At 37.2% G+C, this 19631-nt stretch overlaps 1 protein-coding gene across 1 annotated transcript in view; it reads left to right on the forward strand.

The window, feature by feature from the left end:
- Positions 1–19631, forward strand: part of ptk7b (protein tyrosine kinase 7b) — a 105399-nt gene that overhangs the window by 50734 nt on the left and 35034 nt on the right. The window contains exon 2 of the mRNA XM_038294667.1: positions 18331–18627. Coding sequence (XP_038150595.1) covers positions 18331–18627 — 297 coding nt within the window. The remainder of the gene's footprint in view (positions 1–18330; positions 18628–19631) is intronic.

Here is a 19631-nt window from a genome sequence, read left to right on the forward strand (position 1 = left end):
GCCGCGGCTCCAAATTGCTGTGAATCATTTAGAAAAATGCCCTTTACGGTCAAAATCAGATATTTGGATGCTGCGAAAAAAAAAAAAAAAAAAAGATCCTCTTCATAGTTATCATTTGGGCGTTCTGGACAAATTGTTTAACCTCTTATCTGCACTTCTCGCTCTTTCATCTCTTCTTTCTACTCCCTCCCTGTTGGTTAATTTTCTGTTCTCAGGAGCACGCAGGTCACGGAGAGATGCATTAGACAGCATGCGTTTCAACAGTCCGCCCTTTATGAGTGGGTGTTGAAAATCTCTGCAAGCTGGCTGTGCTCAGATGTCTCTGTTTTAGATGCAACATGACAGTTATGAAGGCTGGTGAAGAGGGACGGGCTGTGGAGCCTGATGAGCGATGTGGTTCATATCTCCCCTCCAGAGACTCCATCGCATATTGGAGAGATGGATGGTGCTCTAAAGGAACCTTTATGCTACGGACGTCTGTTACTCTTTTTCATCCCTTGTGTGGGACACAAAGTGCAGGATGACATGATAAAGCTATAATAAATGTTAAAGTAGCTTTTCATTTTATTTGTCAGAAAGAGATTAATAGATCGGCATGGTATTTTAACCTCAAAACTGTACTGCAGTTTTATAGTATAGAGAGAAAAACTAAATGTTTGGAATTCTCAAATTGCTTTTACTTAAAGCAGAAAGTTGCTATAATAATATTTAAAAAAATTGCAGCTCCAAAAATACTTAAACATTAGAGATGCAGCGATTAGCATTTTGGGAGTCAATCACAAAAATCAATATCTGCAGTCCTGATATTGCCAATCACTGATCACATCAGATCTATAAATGCTTCAAAACTGATGTCTTATGTACATTGACTTTAGTATAAAAGTATAGAAATTAGCAGATGAGAAAATTTTATGAATTGACAACTATTTTAGTTAAGGAAGCAGTGGAGACAAGCTTTTTTTATTCAAAATGGAAGATGAAGAAAAAGTAGACAAAGGATGAGGTAGGGAATGTTCTTAATAGGTGTGTCTTACTTCCAGCAAAGACACTGGCCAGCCACTGACTCTCCCCTGCTTTGGTCTGTCTGCCTATCATTCTCTGTGTATCCCTGAGCTCCACCGATTTCCTGCTGTGGTACCTTAGGCTGGCTGCCTTGTTATGGCTCCCCCTCTGCTGGTCTTGATTTTCCTCCACTCCTGTCATGGCTCCAGAACGCTGTCTCCCCTTACCTCTATTGTCTAGGTGATTCATCCCCCTGTTTTAGGCTCTCTGACCAAAACAAAAATGGACTAAGTAAAGGAGAATGAGGCATATCCACTCCGAAAAAAACTTATCAAAAATGCAACGACCGGCACTTGAAATCGGTCATCTTCTTGATCATGGGAAAATCGGCCAATTTTCGAGCATTGCCGATAGGCTGGTGTAAGTCTATTAAATATGAATGTTTTCTACTTTAAGTCACGTTTTTTCTTTTAAGAATAAATTAACATGTTAAATTTGGAAAATTCAAAATATATATAAGTAATTATTTCTTAAAATAAGTGCATTTGTTTTGAATTGAGATGGTAAAAGAGACATTTTGCCAATGGAACAAGACAATTTACATTTAAAATAAGAAAACTCAATTGCATTGTTCCGTAGAAATTCAAAAAATATCCACTGGACTTGGTTCCCAAGATTTGAAGACGTTTCGCCACCTCTCCAGGAAGCTTTCTCATTCAAATGAATCAATCTCAAATGAATTGAGAAAGCTTCCTGGAGAGGTGGCGAAACGTCTTCAAATCTTGGAAGCCAAGTCCAGTGGATATTTTTTTAATTTTTACGGAATGACTATGACCTGGATGACTGAGAACCTTCATCAGCTCAATTGCATTGTCTTATTTAGAGTGCATTTTATCTAAATATCCTATTTTAAGATAATCTTATTGGCAGATCATCTTATTTACCTATTCAATTTAAGGCTAAATATACTTAATTTAAGAATTTTTAACTTATTTCTAGATAATTTTTCCAGTGTGAACCCTTGATTCCACTTGCTAAGTGTTTTAGTGTGTGAGAGGTTTCACTGTGAGAAGAAGATTCATATTTGGCCCCTTTTAATAGTATTAATTTTCTGCACGTGCAGAGATGTTGCAAGCCTTTCTAACAGAAATCTGGACGTCCAAACACTTTTAGCGGTTACAAGCTGGGAGATTTCCCTGAATGCTAGCAAACGTAGGACCTGCATATCCCCTAACACTCATGTGCAAACAAAAAACAACAGCAATGGCTGACCTGATAGGTGTGGTTTGGAAAGTTGTCAAATCTTTAGTTCTCCTCGACAGTATTTCTGTGAACTGCTCCATCTGGTTTCATCTTTACATTCAAAGCAGATAACAGTTTTCAGTTAAGTGTGGATGTACACTTTATGTCCTATGTTAAATGGAGGACCGAGTTATAACAGAGCAGCTTTCATCATATGATTAAAATTAAATACTTTGCACATACACATTTTTTGTTTTACAACCAGTGCAAAAATGTTGCCATCTTGTTGTGCCAGACACTGAAGGGCAGGCTGCAGGCAGGATTAATGTGCATGAACAATTTGCAACACCATTTTTTCTAATTGGTGACAGTAGTATCAGTTGTGGTCAAACACATTGTCTCGATTACTTTAATCTTTTGTCAGGTGAGGGTATTTATTACCATTAGCCTTCATGCAACAGACCAATAAGTTAATAGAAAGAAAAACTATTGTCAGTTCAAGCTAAATGTGTTTTGTTTACTTTTATTGGTGTTTTTTTGTGTAAATAAAGGACTGTGGATATTTTTTACTGAAAACACTGTTGGGTTTTTGGCAGATATCCGAGCACAAGAAATAATGAAGTGGAAATGACTAAGGATGTGTAGCCCATTATGGGATCCTTTGAACAGCGTTTGGGCGGGACACAGCCAGTCTTTTGATGTCGTGGACCACATCCCAATATGTGCTCAGATTTATGGCTGATTCACTCAATCCACCAACCCACGCACACTACCTGCTGTGCCACATGACTGTTTGCATTTTTTTGTCCTGTCATGGGAACATATGGAGCAGTTTGTTTCCAAGATAGAGGATTGCTGGCAAGCAGCAGCTCGTCAGATAGGCGTTTCTATAACGGCGAAGCATATGTGACATTCTCCTGTCAGCTTTCTTAGGATAATTAACGTCTGTCATCCAAAATGATTGAGCAAAGATAAATGAGATGATAAAAATGTGTCATCAAGAGGTTTCTTATTCAAGCTGATGTCTGAAACTCTGTTGGTGTCGGGATGACTGCTGCCTCATGAGATTGTGAGTCTTGGTTCGCCAGGTGAGCTTGTGTCCCGGTTGCCATGTCGGTGTTGCTTGGTAATAAGCTGGTGAGCAGGCCTTTGTCTCCTTTGTGCCGCAGTGGGAGTTAAGATGGAGTGAAAAAAGCAAGACCTGATGGTAATCTCTGTGGGGTTTGTTATAATGAGGCCTGTATTTCTTTGCATAGTGAGATCCCTCCACACACCAATTACCTGCTACAATGAGAACAGTGATTGAATTTAGGCTGCATGTATGGATACCGGTGTAACCAGTAAAAGGCAGCCAGACTCCCCTCCTTTGAACTTGGTTTTCAATTAGAAGCAGCGGAATGAACACAGATATTCAGTGCCAACATGTTCCTCACAAAAGGAATTAGTTTTACCCAAGGTCAATTTCTTGTCCAGTAAAAAATATCAGCAGATTTTTACCTAAGCACTTTGGAGGAGTCTATAGAAGAGAAGAATGTTTTTAAAAATGTAGAAACTAAGGAGAAATATGGTGAAAATGACACATACTGATTGCAAGGGTCCATTCTCTCCACTCACTCACAATCTGAGTCTGGAAAATTCTGGAATTTAGAAGTTAAAATCAGAATCAGACTTATTGGCAAGTAGTTTTACACTTACAAGAATTTGACTTGGTGTTGATGATGCAGATAAATTCGATATATATTCAGAATCTGTAGCTATATACAATATCGTATAAAAATGTGTTCATGTGTTTTTAAACTTTGGTCTGATTCAGCATGACTAACTGTCTCATGAGAATTTCGAAGGCTGAACATTTAAAAAAATAAAGCTGTGAGATGTTTAATTGGTTTTTACACGCCCCCAGGCTGTGCTGTAATTTCTCAAGGACCTGGAGAATAATAAAACTCTTAATATGAAATTCTTCTACATTAGTATGGGAAAAAAAATAGACTTTTAAAAGGGTTTTGTCTCAATAGGCAAATGGCAAAATGGAAAGATTCCGTTTTAATTGTGAAAAAAGTGAAAAAGGAGCGAAATATCTCTTATGTAAGAGTCCTTTTTGTTATATTAAATAAAAGGCAGCATGACCTCTTTGTTTTTTTGGCAACATTTGTGCTTCATGCACTGCTGCTCTGCCATCCTATTTACATTAGAAATGCAGCTCTTTCACCAACACGTCAGAAATGCTGATCAAGCCAAAGACGAGTTGTTAAACAGCGCATTATTTATGCAATCACAAACACTTTTCTTTTGCAACCCTTCCTCTATCATATTACAAATTTTTTTGTTGTCTTGAGGTATTCTCCATGGTACCTTAGTTTATCATTCTGCCTCACCTGTTTCATGCTCTGATAGTTTTTCTTCCCGCGTTCATTAGACCATAAAAGCTGCTGAAAAGATCTTCCATGCAGTTTTAAAGATGGCAGCTAAGTCATAAGGAAACCAAAACACTGCTGACAGGCCATGAAAGCTCTGGGCCTTGCAGCTTCCTACGACTATGCCTTCTGCCTCTATTCTTCCAATTTATCTCTGACATCTCATTCTGCACAGCTGAGGCTGAAGTTATCAGCTTTTACTCTGAGGTTTTACCTCCTCTTCTTAAAAAGGAGGAATTGCACTTTGACATATGGTTGTCAGCAGAAGTTAATACGCCAGTCACTCAAGTAATCACCTTTCATCGTTAAGAAATTATTAGATTTGCAAAGGTTTGCCATGAGCCTGCTAAGAACCCTAGGAAAATAGTGAATGTGAAGTGAGATATTGAAAGCTTGAAGTAAAATGAGACAGAGGTGTATCAGTCTGATTTCACATCATATGTCTACACAAGAAGGTCCGATCTATTTAGGGTTGATCACATCCTGAAATCCAAATAAAAACAACACAAAAACCTAAACAACCAGTAATGGTTCGCAACTCTACTTCTTTTTTTGGGCCATATCTCCAGGAATTTAATATTTTACAAGATTGATAATTACGGATTAAGAGAATCATCTGTTAAGTCCAAATCTTACTCTACAATGTTGTTTTGTCTTCTGATTTTAGTTTAGGCTACACCATGACCCTAGAATGTGATGATGCATAATCTGTGTAAAGCTTCACATCTTGCATCTGTGATTAAATTCTCCTATTTTAAATTAAAAATAAGTCTTTATTTAGGTGTTAACCTGTTGTGTTGACATTTTTTAATAAAGAATGCAAAGCTCACAAACTTTATAATGATTGTTACAACATATCTGATGGTACAAAAGGAGGTTAAGACTATTAAAGGGTTTTTACATAGGATTTTACTCTGGAATAATTGCACTTACTGCTGATTACTGACAATGTTAAATTTAGCATCTGTATCAGATTTACATAAAGTAACAATATTTAAAGAGGAAAAGGAAATCTTTACACTGCAAAACAATCTAGAAATAAGTCAACTTTTCTTTAATTAAATGTATTTTCCCCCAATTTAAGTAGGTAAATAAGAAATGGCTAATTCTGTATTTTTGCTCTAAAAATAAGATAATTAGATAATATGCACTTGAAATAAGACAATGCGATTGTTTTTTTATTTTAAATGTAAATTGTCTTGTCCAATTGGCAAAGTGTCTCACTTACCTCCTCAAATCAAGAACAAATGCACTTATTTTAAGAAAACGATTCATTATTTAGATTTTTTTTAACTAGATAAATGACTAATATTAACCTAAAACCACTTTAAAAACACTGAGTACTGAACTACATAACTCTATACTTTAAATAGATGCTTTAAACACAGTTTGGGATTAATTAACTATCTTCTTGTGGATTAAAAAATTGGGGCATCACCACCATAGAATTAGACAAGGATATATACACCAGTATAGGAACAAGTTGTTGTGCATTTATGCTAAAAATGTCACAAAGACGTGCAACTCCACTTGGACACTGAAGACTGATGCATGTTGAGATGAGTTTTTACTGTGCTACCCTGCCCTTTTCCTTTGCTGGTCTCTTGTGTGTAATAGCAGATGCAGTCGAAAGAGAAGACGCACCTCAAAATATCAGAAAAGAATATCCACATACCTATAAAAAAATGTTATATTCACTCTCAGCAGCCGCAAACGGCAGTTCACTGCAGCTGAAAGTGAATATAAATAAATTTTTATAGGTATGTGGTAAAACTGCATCGAACATTTTAAGTAAATGCAGGTATTATAAGCTTCGCCATAGTTCAGTAAACAAATATTTTTGTGGAAGAATAATAATAATAAGAGCACCATAATTTTTCCCTGTATGCATCATGCAGCTAAAGTTTGGATTTCTTTGCTCGGTTGTTTGCTGCTTGGGACACACTTGACTTGCATTGATTGAAAGCTTAAAAAATGGCGCTCCTGATGCTTGGAATGCTTCAAAATGCAAATCGCCAGTTGGTCAATACGCATCGTTGGACCTTCTGACGTACGTCCACCACTTTGCATGTAAATGCCCCCAACACTAAAACACTGGTGTAGAAATATTCTACACCGGGGTGCTCAAGTCCAGTCCTCAAGAGCTACCTTCCTGTAACTTTTAGATGCATCTCTTCTCTAACGCCGCTGAATTGAAAGAACCTGCAGAGGCATGATAACGAACCACTCATTTGATTCAGGTGTGTTTAAAAATGGGATGCGTCAAAAAGTTGCAGAATAATAACTCTTGAGGACTGGACTTGAGCACCCCTGTTCAACACTATATTATAGAATAAAGTTTGCAAATATTAATACAATTAATCTACTTGTAAGAAAACAAAAAGTAATAAAGATAAATTTTAGTTTTTCTGCAATACTTACAAATTTTCCATTCCAGTTTCTAGTACTTTTATAAGACACTGGTATAAATAAAAGAAAATTCTCATTCCATTTAATTATCACCAGAATTTTAACAAATTTTGCAACAATAAAGGTAAGAAATCATTTTGAGCATTAAATTGTATGTTGATACAATACAACTGTTTTGTTTTATGTGTTATTTCTCATCACATTCACATATTTTGAAAAGTCCATGACAAAGAAAAGGACTTGGGCTTTTGGGTGAGCTTTATTCAAAAGCTTAAACTTTCATTTCTATCATAGCTCCACTGCTATGCATTAAACGTACGTCTATAAACAATTCATTTTGATTCTGGTTGTTGTATTATTCAAGTAGGAACTATGTTGGCCCTTGTTTGACCTCCTTGATAAAAGAAAAGTAAGAAGGCTTGTTTTTCTTCAAAGTCCTGCAGATGATCTAGACCTTAATGAACACTGAGTTTTTATGATGGACCTGATTAGAAGCTCTAATTGTTCCCAGATGATCTGAACTGAATGCTATCACAAACTGAAGTTGTAATTTTTTATGCTGCTTGACGTATATCAGCTCCTATCTTTAACTGGTACACTTAGTCGGAGAAGTGGGTTATAAAAATGGAGCAGCTGGGGACGACTGTCATGTCTCCATTAGCAGTGGCTGACAAGAGGGAGATAAAACTTGAAGCTGAATTAACACTTTTTTTTTTTTTCAGGGGGAGGGAATTTTGTTTTTGCATGAGATTCTGGAATATTTATCACTGAGGCGTTAAGGTAAAAATAACAGCCTAGTGGAACGCCACCAATCACTGTCTCATGCATCGTCAGCGCTTCTTACTTTTAGCGACTCTGAGGCTCCTCGCTCTGCCAGCCCGTCACTTTAAAGCATTTCTAAAGCAGCTGTAACAGTTGACGGGGTTCATGCAGGAGTTCCTAAACCACACAGTTGGGGTTATTTGAGCTCCCACAGTGGGTGTTCCTGGAGCCAAGTGTTGCTGTTTGTGTCTGTGCATGAACGAACGCCTTCCCCCTTTGACCTACAGGAGGCCTCTGTGTCACCCCTGTTCATCGTCAGCAGACAGAGGCATGTCAGGGAGAGTTTAGAGATAACAATGCCATGTGTGATGGGCTGCTGGAGACCTACACACCTGATGACAAGACTTCTACTGATAACATCTCCTTTTAATTGTGTATGAAAAGAAAGGAGTTTATTCTCTTTCATCTTGCATGCTTAAACAGTACTTTTGATATCTTCTTAACAAACTGGTTTATTTTATTTAGACAAAGATTGTCTTGTTATTGAATGCCCACATTCTGCTCTGTTGTGATTGTTGGAACGGAAAGATTCACCTCCACAATCTGAGCATGTTTGCAGAAGAAGAAAGGGAGAGGCGAGTCGTGGGTTGCTGATGAGCTCATTATGATGAGTTCTGGCTGTCAGTCTGACTTTAACTTATCTTATATCTGACAGCCTGACACCGGCACCATGGTTAATGGAGTTGACAATGCAGTAAGCCGGAGAGGAGAATCCCCGTGTGCAGATATTCCCGTCTCCGTGTTTAACCCTGGTTTTCTCTCATTCAACGTCTTCCCAGAAACGCTGATCAAAATCTAATTATTGTTTCTGATTTCTCAAACTGTTGACAGCTGGAGCTTTTCTAATTTCTTGACAATTGCACAATGCGCATAGTCACAGCCAAGGACAAAATTTGGTTCCTGTTTTCATTTGTTAAACAATGGAGGTTGCAGAGAAAGTCTGTGTTTAATAAATGCACTAAATATGTTGCTGACTTGCAGATTCTCCAGTCTTAAACACTGCAGTTTTTTTCCTCCTACATTGTTTTAAACCCAAACTCAACCAATCCAACTTAAGTCTGAAGTCAAGTAATTTATTTCAACGAATAAAGATAGTTTATCTATCTTTAAACATGTTGTGATTCATTTGAAAAGATTATGGTGTTGGTCATTTCTTTTTTTGTTGATCCTAAATCATCATTGATTAACTGGACATTTAAACTTTTAAAAAAATGTTGGGGTTTTTAATAGAAATGCACTGATCAGAGTTATGCGGCTAATTTTCATTTTTTTGGCTTTTGGAAACGTCCCAAATGACCAACCTGAACAGCATCCAGTTCCTCTTATTTTAGTCACCCTGTAATGGGTGGAAATTGTGTTTTATTTTTCTAATTCTTGATCAACTACTGACCAGCCTGAAAGGGGAAAAAATAACAGAAACATTTGAAAAAGCTTTATAGTAAATACGGGTGTGATGTTATTCTTATTTCTAAGGTCCACATTTGTGTGACCATTTATTCTATCATTTTTTGCTGCTGTAAACACCAGAATTTCCCCACTGTGGGACAATGGAGGGATTCTCTATTCTATAGTGGCAAAAATATGTAGACAGAAGAAACCAGATCATACACTAAACTTAATAATATTTATTTAGTTAATTCAAATATCATTCCTTGAGTGTAAATTTTGACAACTTGATGAACTAGATTTCAGCACCCTAAATGCACCAGGAGCGTTATAACAGATCCTTCCTCCCAGCAGCTATAAGACTTTATGACCATCACTGTTCCCAACAACCTCAATAAGTTTTTACATTCATGCTGATTTTTGCACAGTTTCTACCTTAGTCACTTAAATAACATGCTTCTGTTTTAGCACATTTCTGGTATTGCTGCTATTTTCACATATCAATTACTGTAAAAATGTCCACAGTTGTTAAGGATTTTTTTTTTTACTCTCCAGATATACGGTATTTATATTGTAAAAACACTGCAGAGTACAGTATTTTATTAGTTTTATTTTCTTATGTTATTTTTATAGGTCCATATTGTGTGACCGCTTCTACTAAAACCTTTTGCGGCTGTAATAGGGTTGTCACGATACTAAACTTTTCAACTCGATACCGATACTAAGTAAAATATTCGATACTCGATACCATTTTCGATACCACAAGGATAAAATTTCAACAGAAATATTTTGATTAATAATTAAAATACAATAAATAAATAAATACAATAAACAATAAGAACAACATTTTGAGGTTGTTTGCTGTGCACAATATTAAGCAAGCTTGATAAAAAAACTTACAAAATTAAAATTAAGTTTTCCTTACTTGGCTATGCTTTGCACACATAACAATGACACTAGCCAAACCGGTTAAGAAACAAAAATAATTCTCAGCAGCTGCAACTGTTACAAAAAAGTCTGAAACTGAAAAGTGCATAGAATTATTCAATCGCACAGTGTTCAGAAAGTGCATTTTCCTCTATTCTGCACTTTAGATGAATGACTGTTTAGGTGCAACTGGTACTCGATACTTTTGAAAATGAGTATTGTATCCGGATACAACATTTCAGTATCGATACTTTTTTGAGTATCGATACTTTTGACAACCCTAGGCTGTAACACCACAATTTCCCCATTGCGGGACAATAAAGGGATTTTCTATTCTATTCTAAGCAACCGGATTTACTGTTTTGGCTTGAATCTATAAAAAAAAATACTATTTTTCTGTAATCGGTGAAGCTGCTCTCATCAATACTATTATTTTAAGCTTAACTATCTTTATGCACATCTGTGAAGGAGTCATTATCATCTTTACTTACTACCCATCCAATTCAGTGGCTTGACTTTTTTTTTTTTCTTAGTTATTCAACAAACTTCAGGATAACTTGTTCACCTCTTTTAGTCTCCCAGTGTGTTTCTGAAAAAGAAATTCCTAAAAATCATTTTTATTATAATTACTCTTCAGATTTGATACAAAATATTTCCGAAAACATAAATATATTTCTCTGTAAATAAACTGATCGACTTTAATTTAGGAAAATCTGAACTCGGTTGCTATTTTTTAACCCTTTATAGGGCAAGTTACTATTTTTGATCACTTGCATAGGTCTAGAAGCACAAGATCTATATCCAGCCATTCAGCAAAGATACTGCTACATGGCTGTACATCTTATTTTGCCGTTTGTCCAATTAGATGAGCCCTTGAATGATATGTTACCAACTGTAAATTGAGTAAAAAAAAAAAAAAAAAGTTCAGACAAGGAAAAAAAAAGGTAAAAAGTTAATAAGCCTAGTCAAAACTTATATTTAGCTTTATAAACTAAAAAATATAAGTACCAGTATCAGCAGTAATGCCTCTAAGGTTAAGTTGGACCAAAACAAAATTTTCTTTCTTTTACTCTTCTTCTTATAGAAGCACTTTTGTTATTTTTCTTAACATATTCAGGCAAATTGGCGTTTCTTTTTATTACATTGACATACATTTTTGCCATCAAAATATCCATATTTTTTGAAAGTTACAAAGGTAATATTGGTTTTCTAAGTGCCCTATAAAGGGTTTAGTTAAACACTATTAATTTATTGTGGGGAAATTATTTAACATCCTGGCCGAATTTTACTGGGTAATTTAATTTATGTAACACTTAATCCAAATAAACATCACAAACTTTTTTAGCAAGAATGAAATCAATAAGTAAAACTGTCTAAATAGGTGCATCTTTTGAGTAACCAGAATCTGGAGAATAGAGACGGAGAGGAGTGTGTTAGTAGAAGGTGCAACCTCTGCATAGCAGGTTTCTTCCAGGAACCTCCCCGTCCTGCTCTGCTTGCTATCTTTGTTAGTTTGTCCTTTATCTTAAACTCTTCCTTTCAACCGGTCTGCCTCTGAAGCGTTATCACTGCTTATCTCCCTGAAGCGCCACTGTCTGCAGATCCAGGCATTTTCTTCCCTTGAACTCTCTGAAGGCTATAAAAAAAGAGCCAGACCTAATTTAGCCATTGATTCAGTGCGACAGAGCTTCAGTGAAGTTTATATGTCCCAATGAGTTCCAGTAAAGGAGGTGGTCTGGGATGGCCGCTGCGGTTTTGTTCTTTGTTTATATGATAATACTCCTACCACTCAGGCTTTGTTCATGCATGTTAGTCAGGAATATGGGTCACGCTGCCATCTCTGTTTGAACACAGACTAAACTTGGCAGACTTCTTCAAATGCGGGAGCCAAACACCCCCTCCTTCCACCCAAACTCACTTTCATGTCTGTCATCATGTGATATCTGACACCTTATCTGTCTGTGCTGAGACTTTTCCCGGAAGTCATTCCTCCTGTCCTCCAATGTACGCTCCCTGAGCGTTCGCTGTATGTCAACAATCATCTCAAATTATCAGCTGCATGCCTGTGAGCTGCTGCATCTCCTCCACCTTAACTCCATAGAGACGAGGCTGCTGGTGTTTCTCTCTCTCAGGATACAGCTGTCGCCACAGCTCTGCGCGTTTCTGGATGGCTTCTTTAGCTTGATGTTGGATCGTTGGACTGGTTTCTTTGGCCCATCTGCTGCTTTTCATCCCAGTTTTACACAGATGGAAAAAAAATCTGTTGCCTCGTGGGGAAGATATTTAGAAAGCCGCTTGCTTATAAAGTAAGAAGTTGTTACAATCCGTGGTGCAATAAATCATGCAACACCTCTATACAACACTAGCAGATGTTGTACTGATGATTTATTGCTCTTTGCTGTATGCATTTGGCCATAAATCCCCAACATTTGTTGATACTACAAAAGGCGTCAAATCTCACTCATCCTATGCTATCCAAAAGTATTCACACCCCTTGTACTCTTCCACATTTTTTCACCTTATGTCTAAAACTTTTGTGTGTTTTTCTGGGATTTTTAGGGGTTTCAATGTTGCTTTTTACCATTTGAAATATGAAAACCGTGACAGGTGTTTCTCATGTAATACACCCTTTACTCTGATGCCCATAAATAAAAGCCGGTGTGACCAATTGCCCTCAGAAGTCACCTTATCAGTAAGTAACCCACCTGTTATTTCTATTGCTAGAAAACAGCTGTTCTGTGAGGGTTTCAGAGCTTTATTAGAGCACATCATAAAGACCAAGGAACAGAGCAGGAAGGTGAGGGAGAAAGCTCTGAATGCATTTAAAGCAAGGTTTGGTAATAAAACAATATCCCCAGCTGTGAAAAAAGGCCAACAGAATCACAGTGTGTGTCATAAGAGTGACATAATTGGGTAGAAAAAGAGGAGATATGATCTAAAGAAGCAGAGCTGCAGTTATTGTCTCCGAGCCGACTGTCAATCACAATTCAAAGCATTATGAAGGCATTATCAAGGCCAACCTGTGCATGATGCTTTTTCAATAGAATTGTAAAAGAATATATAGATATATTTGCAATAAATAAATAAATAAACTACGCCTTTAAAGGGAAAAAAAGCAGCTACAACAAAGCATCCATTCATTCAATTCTTCTGTTTTATCCGGGGCTGGGTCGCGGAGGCAGCAGTCTAAGCAGTGGAAAGGTTTATAAGACCTTAGTCTTTCCTGACTTCACTTAAAATAATTTACCCAATTTAAAAGGTAAGAGTGGAAAATTGACATTTGTTTGTTTTAAATTCAGTTTTACTGAGCTCAGACTTTTCTCAATAAAATTAAGACATCAATCTGATATGAAAAGCTGGTAGAGACGGACCTGATAAGACCAGCAGCAGTAGCTGCATAAGCTGCTTCCATAGGTTATTGACTTGAGACTGAATTGTACAACAGCCTTTATTAGAATTATGAAAAAAATATGTATCGTTTTTCTTTAAATTTAAACCTATTGTAGCCCTTGTGTTGGTTTATCACATAAAATACCAAAAATCTTTACTAAAAAAATGTTGTGGCTTTAATGTTATTTTTATATTGGATACACTCAAGCGTTATTGACTCTTGTGGTTTGTATTGTTTACTCTAATGGAATAGAATGGAATAGAATAGAAGAATAACATAATAGGGAAGAGTTAAAAGATAAATAAAATATTGCACTGTAAAGTGTTTTAACAATATAACAACTTTGCACCTAGAGAATAGATAACCAATATACAGCTATGGACATTTTTACAGTAATGAAATTTGAAAATGGCAACATCAGAGATGTGCAAAATGACAGCAGCATGTTATTTAACTGACTAAGATAGAAACTGTGCAAAATCAGCATAAATGTAAAAACTTATTAAGGTTATTGGAAACAGTGGTGGTTATAGGGTCTTACAGCAGCTGGGAGGAAGGATTTGTGATAACGCTCCCTGGTGCATTTAGGGTAGGGGTGGGTATTGGCAAAGAAGTCAATCGATTCAAATCATGATTCACATGCCACGATGCGATTCTATCACGATGCATCATGATACTTGAAATATTGCGATGCATTGCGATATTTTCACTGAACACTGTAAGAAAAAGATACAGCCATTACCAGTGGCTGACTGGCTGGGTATGATCTGGATCGTGTCTTCAATCGATACATAACTGAAAGCAACTGAATTCATACATAGCTGTATTTATTGAAACAACTTTTTGAGGTGTTGCCATGAAAACAAATACTGGACAGAATATTACTATTACTGACAAAAAGATCTTAGGATTCATCAAACTTAAAATAACAAAATAAGGATAATCAGTGCCGTTTACATGGCCTCAGTGCTCCTTTAAACCAATGAAACGAAAATATTCAAATGTATGACATTTCCCCTTTTGGAAATGACGTGCATCATATCAATTTCATTTTTACCTTCTTTGTTTTTAAAGCCAAAATGCATCCAAGCATCTGACTTAAAATGTGATGGAGCCGCGGGGCGTATTTTCATAGTGTCCTCCATGTTTTATTTCATATGACTCGTCTCAGTATCCCGCGGCCGGAAAAGCTTGTGACACAAGGCAGCGGGCGTCAACACATCCGCAGCGACATCTGCAGGACTGGAAGTTGTATTCCACTTGATTTGGCTGATGTGCGCCAACCATCCATGTATTTTATTTGTTCATTTTTTTTTTTTTTTTTATAATCGATTCTTGCCTTCAAGAATCGATGCAGTAGATCACAAAAATTAGAATCGCGATGCATCATCATGACGAATATTTTGCACACCCTTAATTTAGGGTGCAGTAGTCTGTCACTGAAGGAGCTCTCCACTTCTGCAACAGCTTCATGCATGGGGTGGGTGACATTATCCAACAGAGCTGTTAATTTAGTTAGGATCCTAGTGTTTCCCAGCTCCGGCACTGAGTCCAGGGGGCATCCAATCACATAGCTGGCCTTCCTGATCCGCTTATCCAGCTACAGATGAGTTAGTGCTCCAACAGACAGCTCCAAAAAAGATGGCTGATCCCAAAACAGAGTCACAGAAGTTCTTAAGGAGCGCCCCCTTTTATCCTTTTATTTTAAGTCATATTCAAGTTTCCTTGCTGTTTATTGCTTGCAAACAAAGGAAAATATGCATCTATATTATTCTTTTCATGTTCTTTACATAACAAGTTGCTTTTCTGCAGTTAAAATGTTTGCTTCCTTTTATTAGAATAATCAATCAAACCTTGACATTATTCTTGTGCAGTTTAATCAGAACATTTCACTTCCTACTAGATGTTTATGCTTATCCCTCCAGTGTAAACTATAGTAATGAGCAGTTCCCTCTGGCGGTTGCTCAAACATCAAGAGGCATTGTAGTCGGAGCGACAAGAAAAGTTTATTATAAAATATTTGTGGTGCCATTTTATTCTTTTCATCTGATAAAAGGAACTTGATAAAAGGAATTGCTTTGTGTTCATTTTGCCAAAACTGCAGCCTTTGTCAGCATCCAAGTAAAAAGCTTTGCAGTAAGTAATTTGGTATGTAGCTGATGGATCTGTGCCGTTTCACTGCTCTGAGGCAGAGTAGACCTTCTCTTTGAAGTTCTGATGGCTGTATCACTTTCAGATCCTCTTTTAACCCATTTTTCAAACGTTGCACTTTCAAAGTCTGAAGGGGAGAAAATGTTGATACCAGATTTGTACTTAGAAACTCATGGTTTAACAAATAGTCTATTATGGCTTGCATTGTAACGTCCTGGTACAGGCGCACAGCATCTTCTACCAAACGCAACCAAGGGCAAAAGTACTTTTTAGTAGTATCTTTCTTTCAATTTACCCAGTATTTATTAAGGAATGTTTGGATTTGGCAAATAAAGGCTTCTAAATGTGAGTCCTCTCTGTTAACCCATTGCTTTGTTGTTGCCATCCTGCCGACCCACTCGGGCGTTATTCTCTCTGTTCACCAGAGCTTAAAATGCTCTTTGTTCACAGCTAAAATGAGCCCATAGCATCACAGTTACTCCACCATGCAAGAGCCTTTTTTCAAGCCTACATTTTTTGTTTGACATCAGATTAAACTTCTGTTTTTAAATGGCTCAGCTGTAGGCTCACCCATAATAAAACACTTACAGCGACAAAAATATTGACAATTTCACTGTTCTTTTTTGAGAATCAGTGTTTTAAAAGCTACATAATTTAATGTTTACATCTACTCCTTGGTGCTTCGTTGTTTTTATATCAGGCAAATGCCTTTTTTTCTCTTCTGTGAACTTGATTTCTTTTTCTACCTTCTTTATGGGACAGCACTAGTGTATTACCCAATGACCTGTCATTTGGCTGAAAAACGTTTCACCATATAAGCCTTTCATATTTGCTCATAATGAGGATTACTGATTAGAATTTAGTTTTTACCTATTTAAATAAGGACAATGGAGGTCCAGGTTTATATTGTAACCTTAACCCGATTTAAACCCTTAACCTTTAAAAATAGGTCAGCTTTACCACCAATTTTGCTTAGTTTGGCAGTGAGAGGAAAGGCTAGAATCCCTTCTTCTAACAGCATCACCCTCAATACCAGGATTGAAGTTTTTATCAGACATACTTTATGTTGATATGATTATCGCGATATATAGCTATTTAACTGCCAGCCCTAACCTGTTAAGTATAACAACACATATAACAGCTTTATTGGCTTCAGGAGCTTTTATCTTTATACTAAAAGTCCTCTTTACTTGTGCAGACATGTCCTCGGATGTCTGTGTGAAAGGTGCACAGAAAAAAAGGTTTTACAACCACATGTGTGATGTCTCTAACAAGAGCGATTATTCATACTGAACTGTTTTATTTGTGAAACCGAGCCGATGAAACTCGCTAGGCAAAAGCTGACAGCTTCACACTGCTTAGAGCAACTAGTCGCAAAGACCCACAACATCTCAGCTGCTCTGTTGGTCTCACTAACGGGTGCTCTGTGAGGGAAAAGATGGTGAAAGGTGCCAAATTACAATGAAAGTGTGGAAAATGAACGTATTTTTCGTGAGAAATGTAGGGATGGGTATGCTTGAATATGAAGACTGAAAAAAATGTTGGACTTTGTTAGTATGCAGGACTCTTTAATCTGTTTGCGTGGACCTCATGCATCTTTTAGTGATGTTTTCATAGTCTGACCAAAGCTTTGTTGCAGTAAAAATCATATTTGGGCCTAGCAAGCTCTCCTGGTTTATGTTTGTGATGGTAGGAGAGAAAAGGCAGTTTTTTCTGGTATCCTTATTGTTATGATATGGTCAACTTTTTAACTTTTTTTTTTTTTTTGCTCCTCTTTCCTTGATTCTCCTTATGCATTAATGTAACGTTGTTTATTAGAGTTCTGCTTGTTTGACATCTAAAAAGTGTTGCTCTGACTACATATATTAGCAGTTTAGGATGTTAGCTCTTTTCTTTTGGCTATTTCCTGTCTGATGAAAACCACTGGCACTTTATCCTCTTCTTACTTTTTTAAGGAATACTTAAGAAATTGACGGCATTAAAGGTTCCCATGTATTCTGAGTAATTTGTAAGCACATTAAACGTATAAAAATAGCTTTTATTAATTATAGAAATTCTCTGTATGGGATTATGCTACTAATAATACATTTTGCTCAATGTATCTCGAGATCAGCTATTTTTAATATTGTACAAATCAAAAACTGTTTACTCTAAACTGCACACAACCCCTATTATCTAAATTTTAGATGTGGCTAAAAGGAGTAAATGAAGCCGAGACAGAACCTGTTTATAGGATCATGAAGTAAAAATAAGTTTTAAGAGAGCAGGAGAACACGGGTTGTTTTTCGCATCTCCTGATCTAATTTCATCCACGACTGTGATGTTATCCGCTCAAACCAAAGCATCATGACTAGGAAAGTAAAAACCGTCCTCCATGTTGAGTCTGATGGTTTTACAACATAATAATTTACGCCAAGTCATTATTGTCTCAACATCACATTCTTCCACAAGGCTAAGTGGTTGCTGTGGCATACGCTTAATGAATGGAAAAAAGCTATAAAATGTTAACAGCTGCCCAGTCCTAATCCTCTTGTCATTTACTTTCCTCTATCTTTCTCCCTCTCCATTTTCTTTCTTTTTTTTTAGTTCTGTCCATTCAGGCCATTTCATTCCAGTTCACCAAGGAGCCCAAGTCCCAGGATGCTTTGCACGGCCGCAGCGCCATGCTGCGCTGTGAAGTCAGCGATCCCGCCAACATCACGTACATTTGGTATAAAGACGACAGCCGTCTGAAAAACACAGAGAGGCGCTTTCAAGAGGGGAGCAACCTTAAGTTCATCTCGGTGGATCGACAGCTGGATGCAGGAAACTTCAGCTGCCGGGCGTCAAATTCTGCTACTGGAGAACTTCTGTTGTCCACCACGGCCTCCTTCAATATTAAATGTGAGTTTTTATTCTTTTAATATTGAATGCATTTAAATGAGGGAAATCTCAAATTTTTTTTTAATTTACATTCTGTCATGTCTCTATTAGCTGGAAAACCTCCAGCACAGTCATATTTGAAAGCAAGCAGCAATTCTAAAGCCTTGTCAGCAGTTTTTAATTGGATTAAGATATTTACTTTGACTGGACCATTCCAGCAAAGTAATTTAGACTCTTCAATTAAAGCTCTGGTAATACATTTAGTTTTGTTGTCCTTTTGGTGAGGGAACCTTCTCCGTATTTAGTTTAATCCATCTTCTAACCAGCTTCCCGTTTAGAGAAAAGCATCCCGCAGCATGATCCTACCACTACTGTGTCTCACCATGGGAATGATGTGATCTCTTAAGCCGGGCATACACTGTGAGGTTTTTTTCAGTCGTTGTGAGCAGCAGATTTATGTTCGGCCCGTAGCTCTCATGCGATCTATCTGCTTACACTGCACGACTAAAAAGCACGTTGGACTCGGCTCCGCAGTGAGATGGAGCTTTTTTGACTCATCTATCCGAAAGCCAAACAAAAATAAGGGGACTATTAAGCTCACTAGAGTGAAACGCGCTGCCTTGGCAATTTGTGCAAATTTGTGCTAAAAGCCCTAAAAAGAAAAAGCGTCAACGTATTTGGAAAAATGAATTGGCTGAGCCAACGTGGCTACTACGGTCTGTCAATTTTACAGACAGAACTACATTTCACTCATTGCATCAATGCTACACTTCTGTGTTTACAGAAGAATCCTTGTATTCGCGCATGCTCACTGAGCGATTTACCCAGACGGTCGGCAGAAAATTAAACATTTGATTTTCATGTTTTTTGATTTATATGTTTGGAAAAAATATAACATGTTTGATTTTCTCCTGACCTCATGATTCCTGATGGGGAAGTGGTCGTGAGAGGCTGATCGCCGCTGTACACCCTGTACACTACACGACGCACGATCAGGCTGAAAGTCGGCCCGATCGAGAGAAAAT

Source organism: Cyprinodon tularosa, unplaced genomic scaffold (genome assembly GCF_016077235.1).
Source record: "Cyprinodon tularosa strain WSP-4 unplaced genomic scaffold, ASM1607723v1 ctg343, whole genome shotgun sequence".
Classification (NCBI taxonomy): domain Eukaryota; kingdom Metazoa; phylum Chordata; class Actinopteri; order Cyprinodontiformes; family Cyprinodontidae; genus Cyprinodon; species Cyprinodon tularosa.